This window comes from Protopterus annectens, chromosome 1.part2 (assembly GCF_019279795.1).
Source record: "Protopterus annectens isolate FY-2018-M chromosome 1.part2, PAN1.0, whole genome shotgun sequence".
Lineage (NCBI taxonomy): Eukaryota > Metazoa > Chordata > Ceratodontiformes > Protopteridae > Protopterus > Protopterus annectens.
In genome coordinates, this window is record NC_056727.1 from 395,893,841 (window position 1) to 395,916,188 (window position 22,348).

Sequence of the window (22,348 nt, forward strand, 5' to 3'; positions counted from 1 at the left end):
GGTACAGGGGGTATGGTCGTCTTGTCAGCAAAAGAAACACATCACTGTCAAAGTGATGAGAGCTCTTCTGCTAGATCTTCAGGCCTTTCAGTCTCTCTTTTCTACAGGGCATCTCAAGGTATTCACAGACAATACCACAGTGATGTGGTATATCAACAAGCAGGGCGGAACAAGATCTTATCTTCTTTGGCACTTCTGGTATGGAATCTTGCTGTCAAATGTCAAGTGACTCTTCAGGCAGTTTATATCCCTTCCAGCCAGAACATAGTGGAAGACACTCTGAGCAGGTCCTTAACTCAGTCCCATGAATGGATGCTTCACAAGGATGTGTTTCTGGACATTATCCACCAGTGAGGTACTCCTCATATGGATCTTTTTGCCTCCCCTCTGAACAGACAACTTTATCTGTTTTGTGCCAGAGTCCCAGGTCCTCCGGTATGGAAGATGGACACCCTCTCTTTCTCTAGGAAGGGGATTTTCCTTTATGCATTCCCTCCCCTTCCTATCATTCCAAAATTCCTGTTCAGAATTTAACAGGATGCTCCCAAAATTTTGTTGGAGTCTCCCTTTTGGCCATGACAGCACTGGTTCCCTCTTCTTCTGCATCTAGCCAGGGACAATCATCACAAGTTACCTCACAGAGGGGTGGATCTAATCACACAAGACAAGGGATCTCTTATCCATCCCCACCTGTCCATGCTTTAACTGACACTGTGGGTGATAAGAGTTTGATTCCTCATAGACACTTTTTTCTGAGAGCGTATTGCAGGTCCTGCAGGAGGTCAGGAAACCTAGAACTAGGAGATCCTACTTATCCAAATGGAAGAGGTGTTCTTTGTAGTGTCTCTCTTGTAACCTGAATCCACTTACTGTGCTTGCTCCTTTGGTTCTCTCTTATTTGATCAATGCTGGTTTGGTCTCTTCTTCTATTAAGGCCCACCTATCAGCTATCTCAGCTTGTCAGCCTTTTTCCCCTCCTTTAGCTGCTAGATTTGAGGTGAAACAATTTCTTAAAGGCATCCTTAATATTAGACATCCCAGGAAGCCTGTTCCCCTTCCCTGGGATCTTAATTTTGTTTTGGAGAAGGTGACTCTGGCTTCCTTTGAGCCCCCTGCTTCAGCTTCCTTGCAACACTATTCCTGGAGGACTGTTGTTTTGTTAGTGCTTACTTCTGCCAGATGGGTGTCCGAGTTGCAGGCCCTTTCGGCTTGTCCTCCGTTTTTGATTTATCATGAGGACAGAGTATCCTTGTGCACTAACCCTTCTTGTATGCCAAAGGTGGTTAATAAACTATCTCTTAATCGGTCTATTAATCTGCCTATTTTTTCCTTCTCTGCAAACTGACAGTGAGAGGGTGCTGCATACTTTGGACATGCATAGGTAACTTAAGAGTTTATTTGGATATGACCAAGGCTGTCAGAAAATCTGATCAGTTAATTGTTTCTTTTTATCCTAGATCTTTGGGGCCTGATGTATCCAAGCAGACTATTTCTTCTTGGATTTCTAAGGCTATTTCCTTTTGTTACACTTTTCAAGGTGGGAGCCTTCCTTTTTTAATTAAGGCTCATTCTACTACAACTGTGGCTTTTTCTGGTGCTTTTTTCAAAGGATTGGATAGTAATTCTGTTCTTGAAGCAGCTAACTGGACTTTTGTGCATACCTTTACCAAGCACTACAAGTTGAATGGTATCTCTAGAGCTAGGGCTTGTTTTACTAGTTCAGTTCTTCATGTTTTTAGGGGATTCTTCTGCCCCCTTCCACCTCCCTAGTTTCCTCTTGAGCATTGGCACTGTCCCATATAGTTAAGAATACTGCAGCAGTGAATGTAAGGACATAGTACAGCTGTGTGAAATCTTACCATAAGGGTAGATGTCCTTGCCTTCACTGCTGCAGTATTCTCTCCCTATCTCCATCCCGCTAGTTCTTTACCTTCCTAGATGTGCACATTACCTCTTGGGTTCCTTGGACTGGTGTTCCTCAGTACTGTTTTTGGTTAACTGAACATTACATTTATGCCCTACATTACACAGGGAGTTATGGTGACATTCAGCATACATTTTAAATTCAGAAGTCTTTGGATGACTGGCCAGATGTCAGGCTTCGGCAGCAGGGAATCCCATGTAGCTAAAATACTGCAGCAGTGAAGTCAAGGACATCTTCCGTTATGGTAAGATTTTACACAACTGTACTTTACAGCTTTAAAGGTTTCTATGTGTTGTTCAGTTTTAGTGACACACATCTTGTTGCCATTTTATGATTGTGAATGTTGACTCACTTTTTAATTGCATTATACATTAAATAGTGTACCTTCATTTGCATAGCAATGTATATCCACTTGTATAATCATTTTCTGTGCTACTTTCATTGCTGCTGCATAAGCTGGTACTATTAAGCATACGCTGCCTGTGTGTGACCACGTCCTACACAACAGTGAGCTATGTAATGTCTGACTTGTCTATGAACCCTGATCTATATGTTTTGTAGTGTATTTGAATGTAGACTAGCTCCTATATCCATTTTAACTTACTGAATGTTATACTTAGTTATAACTTTTTAACTATGTGGAACTCTGGCATGAAATGTTCAGGGTAGTCATTTTAGGGAGCATTCAGTCAATTCCATTTATAAGTTTAATGTTCCATTTTTTTTATCTGACTTGCACAAATTAATTGGTGTAGATTAAATGGTTCTGTTACATAGAGTGTTGAAAATATGAAATCAAAATGTTAAGTTTTGGCAGAGATAGGGGACTTTTTTGAAAATAATGCTAAAAATGTGTGTCGCACATTTCAGTAACTGACTGTTGTTTAGCATTGTAATCTTTTAACTCTAGAATTTTGGTAAGAAAATTCAGGTTGATCATGTTGAGCACCCTTCTTTTAAACTGGATGTAAATGTCATTTCACAGTTAGTTTGATGAATCCTGTTTTGGGCGTAAGTTAATCAAAGTCAGTATCATAGTTCAGTGAAGGTGCTGCATAGATGACTCGTTGAAAAATATAAGATTCAAATGTTTTATTTTTTTGCAGGACTATGGACATGTATTCAAAATATTATAAACATGTTGGTTTATTTAACCAATTGAATAATGGACAGGATTATAACTTATGCATAGTTTGCATATGAAATTTATAGGGAAGTAATTTTAGGGAGCCTTCTGCTAAACTGATGTGTTTAATTTCACAATTCCATTTGTAAATATAATTTTAGAGCCATTTTTAAAAGTAATAGCTTGGATCAGTCTCCATAAATTCAGTATTGCAACTTAGAGTGTGGTGGTCCATAGATGGTATGCTGAAAATCTGAAATCAGAATGTTCTGGGCATTTGTTGGAAATAACGGTAAGAAATGCATTTTTTTCATGGTTATTGGTTTTCTGGTGGAACAATTATGCTTTGAAGTTTACTGGCATTTTTTTTTTAATTTATTGTCTTGAAAATATTTACTTTTTTGCTAAACATATGGAAGTTGAGGGCAGAGCCTTTTGCCATTGCAAATCAGAGTTAGTGGTGAATGAAAAGTACCTGCTGATATAATTTTTAAACTTCAGCCTTACACCCAACTCAATGAGATCTCAGCTCACCAGCATAAAAATATTCCAAAATAAGGTTTTTGTTTGTTTTTTTCATAGAGACAATCCTTACACCCATTTAACTTCATCTCCACAGTTATACAAATGTGAAGAAAATGGGAATTTCTAAAAATGGAGGCATTACTGTCAGCACACATGATAAACTGCATCAGAAATGATTTTCTATGGAAAACAGGGAGCTCAACAGTGGTGAGCGGCACCTGAGAAGATGGAACCTTATCCAGTTTTCACTAACTGATTGGTCAGTTTTCCTTGACCATTTTACACATACCTAGATACACACACACACACACACACACACACACACACACACACACACACACACACACACACACACACACACACACACACACATTTATTGGAATGAGGTTCTTTGTGTTGTGCTGTAGGTTTATGGAACAAGTTTTGAGATGAGTTAGAAGACCAAGTCATGTACTGAGTCACTTCATCCTACAGTACAAGGCAAATCATTTAGATTAGAGTACTATATCCCACTGATTAAGATAAGTTTCTGTTGAACAGGGCTTTCAGAGCAAGCTTTTATTACTGGATTGATTTATTGGTAGTTTTCTAGAGTTTTCTGTTATAGTTCTGAAATACATTTTAGTATTTTTTTTCATAGTGACATTTAATATTTTATGTATTTTGGTAGTGTAGTGAGAGTTATGTTAGATTTGTTAATTTTATAGGCTGGTTGTGTTTTCTGGTTAGTTTATTTTCATGAGTTGGTTAGAACATGCACATGCCAGTAATGCAGTTTTCTGATAGGATTTGTAAATCATTTTAGTACCCAGCTTTTTGGTGCAGCAGTTAGCATTGCCGCTTCACAGCAAGAGGTTCTTTGGTTCGATCCTCTGTTGGGGTGCCTTCTGTGCGGAGTCTGCATGTCCTCCCTGTGGTCGAAGCACCTGGGGGAAACCCACGCGGTTTCCTCCCACATCCCAAAGACATGCTGTAGGTGGATTGGATACTCTAAATTTGCCCTAGGTGTGAGTGTGTGTGCCTTCTGTGGAAGGCTGGGTGCCGGGTTGGCAACTCGACACTGTAAAACTTCACTGCCAATCATGAGCAGACAGGTGATCCGCTGTGGCGAGCCCTAACTGGGAAAAGAAGAAGAAGAAGAAGACCCAGCTTTTATAAATAGCATAGCCTGTTTAGATTTATAGTAAGGCATTAGTTTGTGCTGTGTACATCATATCATAATTGCAGCCATACATCATGATTACCTTTGACTTGCGACTTGACATCTTGTCTTGCATAGTCTGCATTTTCGTTGTGCAAACCATGTCTTTGAACCTCAGTGTACGTTTTGTTGCTTATGCATATACTGGGCATGTTTCAGGTGACTGACATGGGATTCTTGGGACAGAAGGCCTTTACTCCATGAAGATATTCTATCTCAGAAAAACATGTTGGTCTTTTAAAAGGTTTGATATTTTTAACATATTAATTCTTCTACTTTTTTCTGTAGAAAAAACATCAATCCTAAAACGATTTATACTTTCATGAAAACAATCGGCATATTCACACCTAAGTCGTAGTATATTATAACTATAGCATATCGTTTTCTTAAAGAAAAGAAGGCATTAAATTAAATATTCAAAAATAGCACAACATCAGAGTAGAGTGGTCTTTGCATTTTTAATAAATTTGGGGGAAATAATTATGTTTATTTCTGGGTAACATTTGGAAGCCTATTAATCACATGAGATGAATTCACATTTTAGCATCACAAACTGAACCCACTTTTATGACAATAATATTGATTGGCCATATTGGCCATAAAACGCCATCCACCGAACAAAAACACATGACTCCCCAAATGCCAAGAATCCATCTTTATTGCATACATAAAACAGTATTAAAGACTGCATACCGTGTTCCAAATCAACTTGCAATGGAACCAATACATGAACCAATAATAACTCCTTAACAAGGCAGGCATATTTACCATCCCTCACTACAAACAAGCATGGACAGGCATGTTAATACTGCTCACCTGTAACACTTTAAACCTCTGAAGAAGCATAACATAAACCTACCACTCACTTAACAAATCAGTAACTTTCTAGGCAATGTTACCATATCACTCACTCCAAATTGCATTTAAACCATGAAGCAAGTTTGGGAAACAAGCAAGTTTGCCACTTCCTCTCCACATGAGCACCTGTATCTCATATTGCCTGATTATACAGCAACTGCCAAATCTTCATACAATAAAGAGAAGTGAATCTTCAACAAATGGAGCACATTTGAGCGAAATATCAGAGTGGTACCCTAGTGCGTTCCTGTCACTTAAACCTCAATGCTCCACTGACAATAATCTCTAAAGGTGTAGCAGCCCTAGCAGTGTTGTGACTTATGAACCTCATTACTGCTTCTATAACTGCCACTTTTCCACAGCTCTCCAAATTAACCTTGCAATGATAACCGACCAAACTATTATCACCCCAGGAATCTTCCTCTGCAACAACAACAATTTCTGAATGAAATAAGATAATCTATACTTAGGAAAAAACTCCCAGATCATTGTTCCCCAAATGCACAAAAATGATCCAAGGAGCTGCACGCTCTAACTTCCTATCCAAAAAATTACAAGATCTGCTTCCATCACGTGCCTCTAACACTTACCACATACTTCCCATGAATATAGTTAAAGCCCCAGCATCACACCACCAGGTCTCACTGCTACGTGCTTTGTGCCCAATAAACAAAAGAATGCCCAATGATGAAGGCCTGCCTTTGCCTGTAACATAAAATAATTCAAAATCAAAATGCCTTAATTACTTCACATAACATCTGTCTGCATCACCAAAAAAAAAAAAATCTTCCTTTCCTTTTAATCATATCAAGAGATCTACCCTTTTGTGCCAAATGTGACATTCTGCCAATCCTAAAGGAATGTGATGAGTACCTCCCATCTCAAACCTTAGCTTCTTTAAAGCTTTTTTCAATATAACAACAGCATGACCAACTTCTACCAGCATGCCTGACAAAGATGTCAAGGGTGAGGTAGCACCTGACCATCTCTGCCATTGAAATTGCCAGTGTATTGGATCAAAAACATCTTCCTTATTTCTCAGTTAAAAAAACTGTGACCCCAACCTACCTGATGTGCCATGGAATCTTTCAGCCATACCAAAACCATATGCTGTATTATGCATACCTCAGACCTTTCAAGCTGACTAGCAATTCAGTAACTCAGAAAGCACCTTCATTCCAAACACTGACAAAGTAGTTCACAAAACAAAATCTCCTTTGAAGGTTAAATTACTTACAAGCCACTAAATAACAATTTCAAGAGACACTTACCAATTGGCAGCTACTTATCTTCAGCCAAACCTTTCAACCTCTCCCAACTTTTATCATCCTCAAAATCAACCAAGTAATAGCTTTCCACAACCTCTTACTCTAATGGTCTGGCCACCACACTGCAAATCATACACCATTAAAACAAGCATCCATGCTTAAAAGACATGAGACATCAGTATAAAGTTACATGCAGTCATCAGACAACACCATTTCATCTTGCCACATAGTCACCCCATTGACCAAATCTACAAATCTTCTTTACTATCTTGTTAACCCATAGACTGTGATGCTTCTTTTTCCTCTCACCCCTCAGCAGATTAGCCATAGATATAGTATGGCCCTGCATGCAAAATTCAAAATCCCAAATAACTCCTTTGATTCTTTAACCATAACCTTACTTGAACCTAATATAACCAAACACTGTGAGACCCAGAACACCAGGAAAGCCAAAACATGAAAGGCAGCTGATAATAGTTTTAAAAACATGTAGAGCTTTAATTTAACAGCTAATAAAAAAACAAAATAAATGAATAAAACCCACAAAACACTAAAGAGTTAAGAGCAACCATCCAGTAAGCTGTAGCAAGGACTTCTTCAGAGCAAGAAATAGCTGTCTCAAGCTGTTTAAAAAACTCACTTCCTCAGTTCAAATTAGAAGACCTTCTACATTGCCCACCTTATCATGAAGGGATTCACATCTAGATCAAGGGAGGTCATAGTCTCCCTATACTCATCACTCATCAGACCAATGATTGAGTACAATGCCCCATTCGGAATGTATCTGACCCGACACTTGCAGCAGCTGGAGAGGCCACAAAAGTTCCTCACCAAAAGGATAAAGGGTCTCAAAAATCTGTCCTATGCTGCCCGACTGAAAGAACTCCAGCTCTATTCAGTCGCCACGCTTGCTCAGAGGTGACCTTTGCCTGACATACAAGGCCATGTCAAACCCAGATTTGATGAATATGCTTCACCTCAAAAATCTAGATCCATCAGAGCCACAAGGGCGGGAGACTTAAACCTCGACACGGCTATTAATAGGACGTGCTGGAGGGATAGATTCATCACCCAAAGACTCCCTATGCTGTGGAACAAAATCCCGGTATATGTAAGGCAGAGCACCTCGCTGGCCTTGTTCAAGAGAAATCTTGACCAATGGATGGGAGATCGCAGATATACCCCAGGGATTACCTCAGTGTCACTGCTCGACAGAGGCACAGCAAAATAATGGGTATAGTTCCCCATACTAAAGGGGTGGCGTAAGCCACAAAACTATGGGCTAGGCTTGTAAATGCCCTCGGGCAGATAGCCTAGTATGAACCTATGAACTTAAAGGAACAGATATTTGATTAAAAATAAACTAAAACACAATGCATAACTTTAGTGAAACACAAAGGAGTCGAAATAGAGACACAGTTGTTTAAAAAATTAATAAATGCAAAAACTGATTGGTTAGAACCAGTAAATTATTAGGAATACGATGTTAAAAATATTTTACAAGCAGGTTAAACAGTTGTTGTGAACAATGTCAATCCAGAACAATACTATGGTCAATAGAGGTGCCTAAAACAACAACAATGAAAGTGAACATTGAAAAAACAGCCATCAAAGTTTGGCAGCCCTCCATTTAAGGACTGGTAAAATAGATATCCAGTCATTTATTCCAGGGCAGTGAGTGGCATCCAGCCTAACCTACCAGCAATATTCCCTGTATTCTAAACAAGTTTCCCACACTCCACTTAGGGGCCAGGTTCAACAATATCCAAGATTGCAAAAATGAACTTATTAAAAGACACACAGACTCTGTTATGTGCATAAACATGGAAAACATGAGAACAGCACATTTATTTATTTATTTCAATTCATAGATTCAGAGGATAGATTCAGAGGATAGGTACTAGGCTATTGGCCCTGGGCCTATACAGGCCTAGCCAAAAAAGTTCTCTGGCTTTTGCCACCCAAGAAAGTAATTTTCCTGCTCTCCTATCTGGCAGAGCCACATAAGTGATCCCTGGGGTGAATTTCCTATTTCCCATCCAATTGTCGCGATGATTTTTAAAGAGGGCTAATGAGGAGCTTAGCTTGACATGCATGGGAAGTCTCTGAGACAGGAATCTATCCCTCCACCATGTTCTATTTATTGTGTTGGCAAGGTTTATGTCCCTGGAGCATGTGGCTCAGAGGGATTGAGGTTTCTTTAAGTGTAGCATGTCCAACAGATCTGGGTTTGACATGGCTCTGTATGTTAGACAGAGGTCGCCTCTCAGTAGGCAATAAGCGACGGAGTAGAGCTGGAGTTTTTTGAGATGGTCTGTGTATGGCATCTGTTTGAGGCTGGTAATCCACTTAGTGAGGTATTTCTGTGGCCTTTCTTGTTATAGATGTCTTGCGAGGTACATGCCAAACGGGGCGTTGTACTCTATAATGGGTATGAGTTGAGAGGAACAATTACCTCTTTTTTTTCTGGAGGTGAACCCCTTTGTGATGAGGCGTGGTATGTAGAAGGATTTCCTGACTACTGTGGTGATGTGATTATCAAAGAAGAGACTACTGTCCACCTGTGTTCCAAGGTTACACTTTCAGTGTTTAGTAGGCTAATGCCTATATGGTAGTTCATGGTTACAGTGTTTTTCCCAGAGAGGATGACCATGCACTTCTTGGCATTGAGCTTGAGGCCATGGCTTTGACATCAAGCATCAGTCTCAGTGAGGCCCCTTTGTAGAATGTCCACATCATTAGGCAATTCTATTATGACACCTAGTTTGCAGTTGTCTGAGAACTTTGTTAGCCAAAGACCTGCTGTATTAGCCTGGACTTCTGAGAAGTCGATGCCAAACAGTTTGTCAGGATGGTCCATTAGGCTATGAGGAGCCCATTTTCAATGGAGTCTTGGGGAGAAAATCTCCAGAAAAATACAAAATACAAATGATAGGCATTACAAGATTACAAATTAGAAAAATTACAAGATATGAAAGAATTTGAAAAATACATAGTAATAAGTTGCAATAAACTGGCATTTCAGGAGCTAATTAGTACAATGCAAGAAAAAAAATCACTATACGCAAATTACAGTTCTTGTAAAATGTGATGGTTCCTACAGCTATTGCTAGGAGTTATAAGACTATAGAAGGTTATTTACAGATGTACTAGCTTGTGGGGAGTAACTATGGTCAAGGAAGCTATGTAGTATGGGAGCAAGAGCTCCCACCTACATAGTCAAGTCATTCAGTCAGATTCCACTAATCAAATGGCTTGATTGTTTGTTGTGAACTGTTGCTGATCTAAAGTCATGCTTACCAAGCAGTACAATTTTTTCACTTATTTGCGGAGACTGGCATGGTGTAATCACAGCAATGGGCAGGTAGTTGGATTACATATTAAAAACTGCTTTTTTGTGTGTGCATTTATGAGATTTCAAAATTAGTATAGATAAATTGCTGAAAGTGTTTGCATGGGGTCGAACAGAGCTCACTCTTGAAAAAAATGTTTAGGTTTATCTTTTGTTTCAAGGACTTTAATTTGTGAAGTCTTTTGATGGCTGGGTTAAGATAGATGGAGACACGGTTACAGATTCCTGAAAACAACTGTTGTTGTGCATTGTAATGTGTATGTGGAGCATTTCTATCTGGACCTCAACTTAGTTGGATAACCCAGACAAGAAAACATGGATGAAATAATTTATTCAATGATTATATCAATACATTTTATACATATAGTATATATATATATATATATATATATATATATATATATATATATATATATATATATATACACACACACACACACACATACACACACAAAGCATACACAAATTAAATTTACATCAGCTTCAAATGAAACCATCTTTTGTAAGTATATGTTTTCACATAGCATAGGACTGTCTAATTTCTGCTACTTATTTGATTATTTATTTAATTAATTGATAGCAGTAGTGTCACTAGCTCATACCATTCTTCCAACCTTGCAATCTTCCACATTTCTTCTCTGTACAACCTGTCCCTCTCTCTACTTTAAAACTTTATGTTCTTAAGTTAAACCCTACCACTCTAGTTCCTGAAAATTTGCCTGTTGAATAGATTAAAATGGATACTGAAGCCTTTGCCTACACTGCTTCAATCCTTATAAATTGCTCTGCCAAACAGTCCTATGTTCCCCTTTTCTTGGAAAAAAAATGCTACATTATATCACTTCCAAAGGTGAAAATTCAACTAAACCCAGTAATTATCATCCTATCATAATTCTACTTCCCTAAGTAACTATCATCCTATCATAATTCTACTCCCCTAACAAAACTCCTGGAGAAATGTATACAATCACAATTTCTCCTGCCTCACTCAACATTCTCTTCTGTCTCCATCCTGACATCACAGCCTCTCCACTGCTTTTCTCAGCTTCATTAATACTGTTAATCTTAAGAGAAATGTAGGTAACCATGAGTCAGCCCTCTTCCTTGATTCCTTAAAGTCTTTTGACACAGTCTCTCCACCAGTTGTACCACAAAAACTCTCTGCCCTTGGTTTTTCATGGCTCTGCCTCACCTGATTCTATAGCTACCTTTCCCACAGACTTCAAGCAGTCAAATGGCAGAATGCCTATTCTTCATTTCTACCTATATCAATTGGTGTTCCTCAAGGATCCATCCTCGATTCTGTCATCTTTAACATATTCATAAATACCTTCACTACAGCAAGCAAAGCTGCTGTCATCATTCAGTATGTGGATGATTCCACTCTTATCTCCTCGTCTAAAAGTTTTAGACTTACAAATAATTACCCATGAATCCTTCTCCTCATTTATATCCTGGCTACACAATGCACAGCTATTTCTCATCCCCCCAAAAAATCATAATTCTTTTCACCCTTAAACACTGTGGTAATAAAACATTCTCCTTCACTATTTCCTCCTCTGACAACACAAAGACAGAAGTTGTCCACATACTAAATTACTGGGAGTCCATATAGATGACAATATGAAATTTGAGAATACTATCCAAATTACAATAAAATGAAACCACCTAAAAATAGGTTCCCTGTAAGAATCAAAAGTTTTCTAATAGACTCATGTAGGATTCACATTGCCTCATCCCTACCTTATCAACCATCTTCTATACAGCACTTATTTTTTACAAATCTACAACCTACCCTTTTAAACGAGCTTCAATAGTGCTATAACAAAATAGTCAAATTTGCTGCCAACCTTCTCAACAGATCCCACCCTTGTCATGTACTTAAACAACTGGAGTGGCTTGAACTACCACACTACCTGACATATTCTTAACTCCTTACCACCCATAGCCTCCTCCATAAAACCCAGTCACTGCCCAACTCTTTCCAGCTTATTAGAGCCTTACATCGCAAACAGGCTTCTCCACCCTTAACAACAAGTATCATTACAACTAGTAAAATCAAACAGCACTGTTGGAGACTTCCAATACTCTACTTACATTTCTGGAATATGGAACAACATTTCCCTACTACTAATAGAAAACCTCTCCATAAGCTGCTTAAAAAATATCTGAAGGCCCACCTAATAAATTCCTGGTTCTACAATTGCTCCTGTCCAGGATAATTTTCCTGTTTCCCCTTCTTTTTTACTGTCTTTCACTTTTTTCCTTTCACTTTTCTATTCATCCCTTACCTCTCTATATCCTCTCTTGCAATGTATCAGCACGGATAAGTTAGCTGCCTTCTATGTTTCCTGTATCTCCCCACTATTTATCATAGTAAAAAGTACCTTCCCTACTATTGTCTCCCATATCTGAATTACTAATCTCTCCCCCTTTCTCTCTGTCTTGCTAACTATCATAACCACACTCTGCGTTGCATCATACTGCACCCCCTTTCTCTCTGTCTTGCTAACTATCATAACCACACTCTGCGTTGCATCATACTGGCCCCCTTTCTCTCTGTCTTGCTAACTATCATAACCACACTCTGCGTTGCATCATACTGACCCCCTTTCTCTCTGTCTTGCTAACTATCATAACCACACTCTGCATTGCATCATACTGCACCCCCTTTCTCTATGTCTTGCTAACTATCATAACCACACTCTGCGTTGCATCATACTGCACTGCTCCCCCTTTCTCTCTGTCTTGCTAACTATCATAACCACACTCTGCGTTGCATCATACTGCACCCCCTTTCTCTCTGTCTTGCTAACTATCATAACCACACTCTGCATTGCATCATACTGCATCCCCTTTCTCTCTGTCTTGCTAACTATCATAACCACACTCTGTGTTGCATCATACTGCACTGCTCCCCCTTTCTCTCTGTCTTGCTAACTATCATAACCACACTCTGCATTGCATCATACTGCACTGCTCCCCCTTTCTCTCTGTCTTGCTAACTATCATAACCACACTCTGCGTTGCATCATACTGCACCCCCTTTCTCTCTGTCTTGCTAACTATCATAACCACACTCTGCGTTGCATCATACTGCACCCCCTTTCTCTCTGTCTTGCTAACTATCATAACCACACTCTGCGTTGCATCATACTGCACCCCCTTTCTCTCTGTCTTGCTAACTATCATAACCACACTCTGCGTTGCATCATACTGCTCCCCCTTTCTCTCTGTCTTGCTAACTATCATAGCCACAGTCTGCGTTGCATCATACTTCACTGCTCCCCTTTCTCTCTGTCTTTCTAACTATCATAACCACACTCTGCGTTGCATCATACTGCACTGCTCTTTTTGCTGTATACATTTTTCTCATGTATTATTTTCTGAAATGTTTTCAGTTGTATTTAAATATTACTGCATAACATTGTACCAATTTGTAATTTACATCAAATCATTGTAACTCACTATTTGTATTTAGTATTGTTATTGGACCTTTTTTCCCTGAACTTCCCATGGAAAAGGGCTTGATTATCTAGTCAGACTATTCCAGTAAAGAAAACAAATAACTAAATTAAATAAATAAGTACCGATTGATGTAATTACCTACTTAGGTTAAAGGAAAGAGCCAATACATTTTAGACTAAACTGTTCAGACACTGGTGTAAGTATATGCTGGGATATTATTCCATTTTTGACTGCATTTTAAGACGGACTATCTTTGATGTTAAACAGGCAAGTCTTTTACTCATTTGGGTCAATTTGAAGGACATTTATTTACACAAAATATGCTAATGTGACAAAATGTCTTGCAGGCTGCTTTGGGGGCTTTCTTCATTACTGGGGATCATTCATTTAACACATGGAATAGATAAAATAAGTACTGATATTTAATTTTACTGTTTATAGAATGATGAAATTGAACCAGCAGTCTTCACATTTGAGAAGTTTTATGCACTAACTCAAAAAATCTGCCCGAGAACTGATATAGAAGACCTCTTCAAAAAGATGTAAGCTCACACATAATTAATTTAAAATGTAGTACATTCTTAGTTTGCAAACAAAATGATTACTGCCTGTATTCTTGATGTTACAAAAATGTGTTGCTTTGATTAAAAAGATAAAACAGATATCCTAGACTATATGCGTAAGTTATAGTGTAAACTTGTCTGAATATTTTAAAAAAGGAACACAAGAATATTAATTTCCTATTCTTACTTTAGCCCTACTAACTGTATTAATGTCAACTTTCTAACACAGCCAGCATTAACCGGAGCACTAAACTGTCTGAATTATATGGGCTGTATGATTGTGCATTAGTCATATACCAGAAATACCTGCATATATTAACTGCTGTTGTTGAAAGCATGTTTTTTTCCTTCATTAGTATGTGGTGAAATAATAGAAAAGACATGAGGAAACATATTAAAACTGAACAGCAACATTTAGTCTAATTCACATGTGGCTGGTATTCAAACTAATTTTTTTCTGTACTTAATTTCATTTCAGCAATGGCGACAAAACTGATTACTTAACCGTAGACCAGTTAGTCTGCTTTCTAAATGAAGTAAGCTTTTTTCATATATTAACTGCTTCTGACCCTGTGTGATGTCCATGTATGATGCTGGCTTTTTGCCTTTTTTTTTTTTTTGCTGCCTTATTGCTTGCATGAGTGTTTTATTTGAACTGGGCAAACATTTGCTGTCATTTTAAAGTCCTGCTCTCAGTAACTGAAGCTTTATGCATGCAAAATAATCCTAAAAGATTCTCCTACAATTGTACTTTGTATAGAACTATGACACAGCTGCCAATGCAAGAAGCTCTTTGCACAAGAGTATTTCTCAGAGGTATAGGATCAGATTTTCAAAGAGTGACATAGCATTTCTCATCATAGTAGGACGGGTGCCTGTTCCTTAACACTTACAGCAAAGCCTGGGTCCTGTTTTACTAGTTTGCAAGGATATAGGCAGACATCCTCAGCATACGCCACAGTTTTTTTTAATTTCCCTAGAGCTGGTTATATGTGAAGTCAATGAGATTTCAACTCCTCCATCACAACTAGATGAAACGCTGCTCATCAGTTTGTTTTCCTCAAAGGAAATCATTGTCAGTGCTGTTCATATTAAAACGCCAACAATGATCCTCTAGTTTTATTTTTTTAGATTCCCCTTTTCTCTGCATTTGCCTGACCACAGAGTTGGTGTACATTTTAGTAAGAGAGTGTTTGGGAAAAGTCTCCCACATGCAATGTACAGGGGCTTACCCCCTGCCAAAAATGTTGTTTTAATTATTTGCAAAGTTAAAACTTTCATTAGTGATACAACTTCAGATGGAGTTTTATCCAGTTTTTACTCAGAGAAATATAACAGCAACATGCCTTCTTCTTGTGTCACTCTAAAGAATATTATATCTCCAATAACTTATATAATCCAGACCTGGCCAATCTAATGTCTAGAACACAGATCTGTATACAACTTAAATTATCCTGTAAAGGTAGACATTTTAATATCAGATGGGCAAAAACAGAAAATGATATGTACATTTAGCTCATATGTAGATGGAACAATGTTTGAAGAAATATATCCATCTTTAAAATGTTGTCTGTGGGAGACCAGTAAGAGGTCAAAGTATAAAATACAAATTTCTACCTACAAGTCTGTAGGAGTAATTCAAACGTACCTCAGCTAAATGTCCAGATTTTTGCCTCATATTTTTGGTCTGTTCCTCATAAAATGTTTGGTTTTCTGGAAAATCAGTGAAGATTGAGGTCACTAAATAATGACAAGACATTTGAATTTCAGGTTTCATATCCTTCAGAAAAATACATTATAATATAAATCATGTAATTCTAGCAACTTTCCAAGTTTATAAGAGTAATATTTAAAATCAATGCCTGTTTTTGGGCCTTTGTTCCCCTCCATTATTTAAGGCTTATTTTAAGGCACTAAGTGCAGGGACATTTAAGTGCACAAGGCCTCAGTCCCACAAGAAAATACACTAGAAAAATCAAATTTCATATTATTTATCATTTTAAAACCAGGTACTATAAATTTGCAAATATTACATTACAAGGAAAAGTACCCAATAACTTGGGAGAAACAAATTTTCATTAGGAGGCATAAAATATGCCTGCAACCTGTTCTATATTGATGAAAACAAAAGAATGTTTAGAACTAGGTTGCAGGAACACATTAGAGATATTAAGAAACAGAAAACTGGAAGTCCCATTGTTACCCATTTTATGATATATCACAATAGTGATTTTACATTGCTACAAGGGACAATTTTAGAAAAAGTGTTAGTTAAATTAGGGGACAATTTAATGTTAAAGGACAAACTTCTTTTTAAAGAATCACTTTTTATACTGAAATATAATACTCTGGTGCCATATGGTTTAAACTGTGAGATTAACTGGAAATATTTAATTTAATTGTCTTTTGTTTAATTGAATAATGATTGTGTGTTTGTTATATAAGGGAATGCTTTATACTTTTGGTCACTTCTTGAAGGCTGTTGGGCCGAGGCACTAATGTTTTGCACGATAAAATCTTTTGGATCAGTAGCCTGTAATTTATTTTGTATTGTATATATTTTTTAGTAGTTTTTGATAAATGTAAAGAGATGTTCTAGGATTTGTTAAAGCCTACACTAAGTGTACACTGTTCTGAGTGAACAGACAACACAAGCATAACTCGCATCTTCTTCTTCCTAATTTTAGTTTTTCTACTGATTTTCTGCAGCCTTTAATATCAAGGGGATTCATAAAGATTACAAGTACAGACTACATGTACACAACCTACCAATCTCACATAAATGTAAATTCATGTTAAAACAGCAATAAAACAAACACAAAAAGTACCTTAGATACCCAGTTAAATAAAGCATGCTATCTGCCAAACCAGCTTGAGAAAAATGATTGGGGGGGATATTACTGTTTATAAATGTGTCTTATAGTTTTTGGCATTACCACTAAAATAATTCCCCCTTATGAATATTTGTAAGGTTGCAGTAATTAGAAAATTATATATATATATATATATATATATATATATATATATATATATATATATATATAGGAAACACTGTGTTACTGTTATTTAGGTCTTCTAACCTGGACTTCTCCTAATCAAGGCTCATTCACTTGCTGGCACTCAGTTAATGAGGTATAGTATTCCTGTTTGCTGGCAGGCTAGGCAGCAACTGCATCCATCTGCAAGTCACAGTTAATTTGTATGCAAGAACAAATAGTATACACTTTGTATTTAAAGCAGTTTTATGCCTTATGTTTTCAGTATAAATAATTTTGTCACGTTTAAAACAAGAACAAGCTACATATAAGAAAAGATAAGCAACACAGATAAATAAGCAAACAACCCAACAAATAAATAATACAAATAAAATTATTATAAAATATTTAAAATTGTCTTTCTTATTTTCAAGATGTCAAAACATCAGACAGGAGGCCCCATGGACTATGATGTTTGCAGATGACATTGTGATCTGTAGTGAGAGTAGGGACAAGGTTGAGGAGACCCTGGAGATGTGGAGATATGCTCTAGAGAAGAGAGGAATGAAGGTCAGCAGGACTAAGACAGAATATATGTGTATGAATGAGAGGGAGGATTGAGAAATGCTGAGGATGCAGGGAGTAGAGTTGGCGAAGGTGGATGAGTTAAGTACTTAGAATCAACAGTTCAGAGTAATGGTGAGTGTGAAAGAGAGGTGAAGAAGAGAGTACAGGTAGGGTGGAATGGGTGGAGAAGAGTGTCAGGAGTGATTGTGACAGACAGGTATCACTAAGAGTGAAAGGGAAGGTCTACAATAGTGAGACCAGCTATGTTGTATGGGTTGGAGATGGTGGCATTGACAGAAAGGCAGGAGTCAGAGCTGGAAGTGACAGAGTTAAAGATGTTGATTTGCACTGGGTGTGACAAGGATGGACAGGATTAGGAATCTGTATATTAGAGGGTCAGCTCAGGTTGGACAGTTTGGAGACAAAGCCAGAGAGGTGAGATTGCATTGGTTTGGACATGTGCTGAGGAGGGATGCTGGGTATATTGGGAAAATGATGCTAAGGATGGCGCTGCCATATAAGAGGAAAAGAGGGCGGCCTAAGATAAGGTTCATGGATGTGGTGAAAGAGGACATGCAGGTGGTTAGTGTGACAAAGCAAGATGCAGAGGACAGGAAGAAATGGAAACAGATGATCTGCTGTGGCGACCCCTAATGGGAACAGCTGAAAGAAGAAGAAGAAGATCAAAACACAAGAAATACACATCAAGTAATTAATATTGCTTATAATTATTTTTATTCAAAATAAAATGTACAGATATTTATTTTGCATTATTATCTTCTCCTCCTAATGTTTAAGTATTTTAAGTATTGTATTATAATTTTATTTCATTATTCAATATTTATTTAGTTATTTTGTCTTCTTATCCACCTGTGTTGCACAGATTTTCTTATGTGAATATTTATTATTGTTTTAAACACTATGTACCCAACACACTAATATTTAAAAATAGTTTAATCATTGGCACTGCAAAACATTGCCACAATAACAAAAGGGACTATTTTTTATCAAAGTAAGCAAAAACATACAAAAGACATACACACATGTACATACGCACACATTACTATTTCAATAAATACAAACATAAAGGCTGCTTTCTAAGTACAGTAATGTCCTCCATACTGGGTATTTTGGGGGAACTAATGGACTTTATGGGGTGGTGAGGCCCTCTGCAGTAGCACCCCTGAGTAGTCGATTATTTCCCTGTAATGTCTAGCCTGTCAAACACCGATGATGCGACTTACTTAAAGCATACAAAGAACAGTATCATCACTAGGCTACAAGCTACAAAGAACAGTATCATCACTAGGCAACAAGCTACAAAGAACAGTATCATCACTAGGCAACAAGCTGCAGAAAAGTAAAATAAGCCAGATTTTTTTCCAGTTGCTCACCCCTACTGCCTGCAAACTGTCGGCCCCATCTTGGTCATCCAGCGGATTTGTTCCCAGTTCACCATGTTCACCACTGGAAGGAGATGTATAAGAGGGGCCATCATTTAGGCATCCATCAAGTTTTATCTTTTTCCTTATTTAGTCCTGTAACATGCTTTAATGTTTGGTTTGCTTTGGTTGGGCTGTCAGCAAGGGTATGTCACTCACTTCTGTAGATGATGTAACTCCTCAAGTCTCCCCTGACCATCTAGGATCTAGTGCCAGGGACTCTACCATGGTACTGTGCACCGCAGGCTTATGCCCCACTCCCTTCACCATAAAAAGAGGTGAGCCGGCAATGCCATGTCACTCCTTTCTTCCTTACTCATCAAACTTGGATCACATGATTAAGAAAAGTGAAATAGGTGAAATGAGTCCTGGGTTGTTCCTAAATAACTATGCTAAAAAGCAAGTGCACTTAAAAAGAGAGCTAATTATGTACTATCTGTATGATTTATAATGAAGTTGACTTTCTATACCTTGCCAGTATGCCTCCACTGCCCAAGTGAGTGCTCTGATGTCACCTATCATGCTAGTGCAGAGAACCCTCAGAGATTCTCAGTTTGTGCTCAAAGCAGTAACTCCACCCATGCTTTACGTACACAATTCTTACAAATTATATATGTTTTTCTATACTTCTCCAATCCACTTGAATGTTATAAAACATGTTTACCACACCCAGTGTATACAAGCTATACAAGTTTGCCCCACCCTCCTTATCAGTCATATTCACAGCAATGCTACACAATATACTCGACACAGGAAAGACATGAATTGTTTGTCTCAGTGATCAGTATGATGGTCCTGCACTTTGTGACACATCGCAGTTGATGGTTCAATGTAATTTACATATGCTTTTATGTAAGTCATGATGGTTACCCCAACAGCCAGACAATACTGTTGAAAAGTCACTTTTTGGAGCAAATATTCAATGAATGTCTCTGTCTTATCTGTCTTCATAAGTATCTGTATCATGCCTGCTTAATGTAAAGAATATGTGCAAGCCATTACACAGCAGAAGTGTGTGTAGATTGTTGGGGATGTATAATTTGTTCTCCAGATAAATCTTAAGCAATTAGATCTCATCTGACTAATTTCTTGACGCAATGCAGGCAGACATCACTGCTAAATGAGTGGATGGTTTCTCTTCAAGGAATATATGTGGCAACGTTTTTCATGCTTTTGTTTTCTACATGCAGCATCAGCGAGATCCACGGCTGAATGAAATTTTGTTTCCTTTCTATGATACAAAAAGAGCAGTGCAGATAATCGAATCATATGAGCCAGATGAAGAATTGAAAAACAAAGGTGAGCAGAGAAAATAAAGTAGGTAATAATTATATTGCAAACCAGGAAAATCTGATGTGAAACTTGATTGTGACAAGGTACACAGCATGTCTTTTAGTTCAGGTCTTGTATTATTCTTATTACTCTGGGTAGGGACAGCTGACATATTTTGCCCGTTTCTCAGCCCTGAGATTCTCTCCCATACTGGACAGCCATCACTTTAGCAATACCTTATGAATACCTTACCTGTAACTTTGTAATAGCAGCGCATGTATTACCTGATATGATGACATGTCTACTCGTACTCCAGGCATCTTATTGTTAATTTTTCTTTTATATATGACTTATTGGAAAGTCAGCTGTTTTTAAGTTATCTATATAGTTAGAGTAACCTACCAGTCTCTCACTGGCTACATGTATATTTACTTTGTTCACTTAGTTATATCTGCATCATCTGATTTTTGTTAAAGTATTTTTAATTCATATAAATTAATAGTATCCTATCTGTTAATCATCATTTGCCATTTTATAACTAATTGTTTAAAGTGTCTGCTTTGAGCTATGCACTTTTTTTTACAATGATTCAAGTCTGTCTGGTGTTTCGTTTCTAGAGTTGTCTTTATGTACACTATTTGACTAGGACGCCTGTTGCTGCATTAGTTTGTTCTTCTGCCAAATTTATTACTTATGTTTTTCTACTTTTTTTCTTAGTTTCATTGCGTTTGTTTGGTGATGTTCATAGCCAACTTCCACTAAAAAAGGATTTAATTAAATTTTGAACATCCCTGTTAACAATCAAACCTACACGCATGCATGCGTAATGTATATGCACATACTATTATGATAAGTAGTATAAAGCTGCTAAAATGCCTCTATATTTTGTGGACATATACATACTGCCATTGCCCTTTTAAGATTATGTGGTAGAGCCCTTTTAAGAAGTAACCTGAACAGTAATGCATTGTGAATTCTGTAGAGGGAGACAACTGGGCGTGAGAAGCTGCAGGATTAACAAAAATTTGTGGTGAGCTAGCATGTTGTTTTTAGTAAAAGTTACCTGTAGGTTGAAACTAATACTGTATTGTGACTTTTCTAATGTGACCAATGAAGTAAACAGTGTATTTCATACTAGGTTTTAGTACGTAAATACATAAAAAACTTCTATAGTGGAAATACTATAGTATTTAACAGAAGTTGGTTGGTAATGTGATCTGACATTTGGATTATTATACTTTTTCTAGTTGTACAGCATTTTGAATGAAAATTAGTTGCAGGGATACTGCTCTATAAATAGAATACAACAAATGTTTGTTTTCATGTTTATTTTTTTAACATGGATTCAGTCTACTGAAAATGCTAATGAGGCATACTAGGTGAGAGGCTTACGCTAATTACCCATTTACTCTCCCATCAGAAATTCTGTGGTTGCCTCAGCTGTCCATGTTAATGAACATGGCCAAAATCTCACATTCCTCCATGATTTTCAGTACGTGAGATCATACTAGAGGTAAGTGATGGGGAGTTTAGTGGCAGGACAGTGGCTGGAGGTGTGTGAGTGTGTGTGTGTGTGTGTGTGTCACTGCATGTGGGAGTGTATGCCTATGAATGACTTCAGTTGCATGCATGTGTATGTGTGTATGTGTTGGTGAATGGTTGAGTGTGTTCATGAGTGTAATTAGGTTTTGGGTGGCTGTGTTTGTGTGAGTGTATACAGGGATGTGTGAATGTGTGTTTCTTAGGGAGGTGGCTGTCATACCCTAGACTAATGAACAAATTGTTCAATATTTGGGGGTGAAGAACA

The 22,348-nt window shown here is 37.6% G+C and overlaps 1 protein-coding gene across 1 annotated transcript in view; it reads left to right on the top strand.

The window, feature by feature from the left end:
- Nucleotides 1-22,348, top strand: part of PLCB4 (phospholipase C beta 4) — a 1,792,792-nt gene that overhangs the window by 617,931 nt on the left and 1,152,513 nt on the right. The window contains exons 9-11 of the mRNA XM_044056592.1: nt 14,164-14,264; nt 14,764-14,821; nt 20,460-20,568. Of these exons, the coding sequence (XP_043912527.1) occupies nt 14,164-14,264; nt 14,764-14,821; nt 20,460-20,568 (268 nt within the window). The remainder of the gene's footprint in view (nt 1-14,163; nt 14,265-14,763; nt 14,822-20,459; nt 20,569-22,348) is intronic.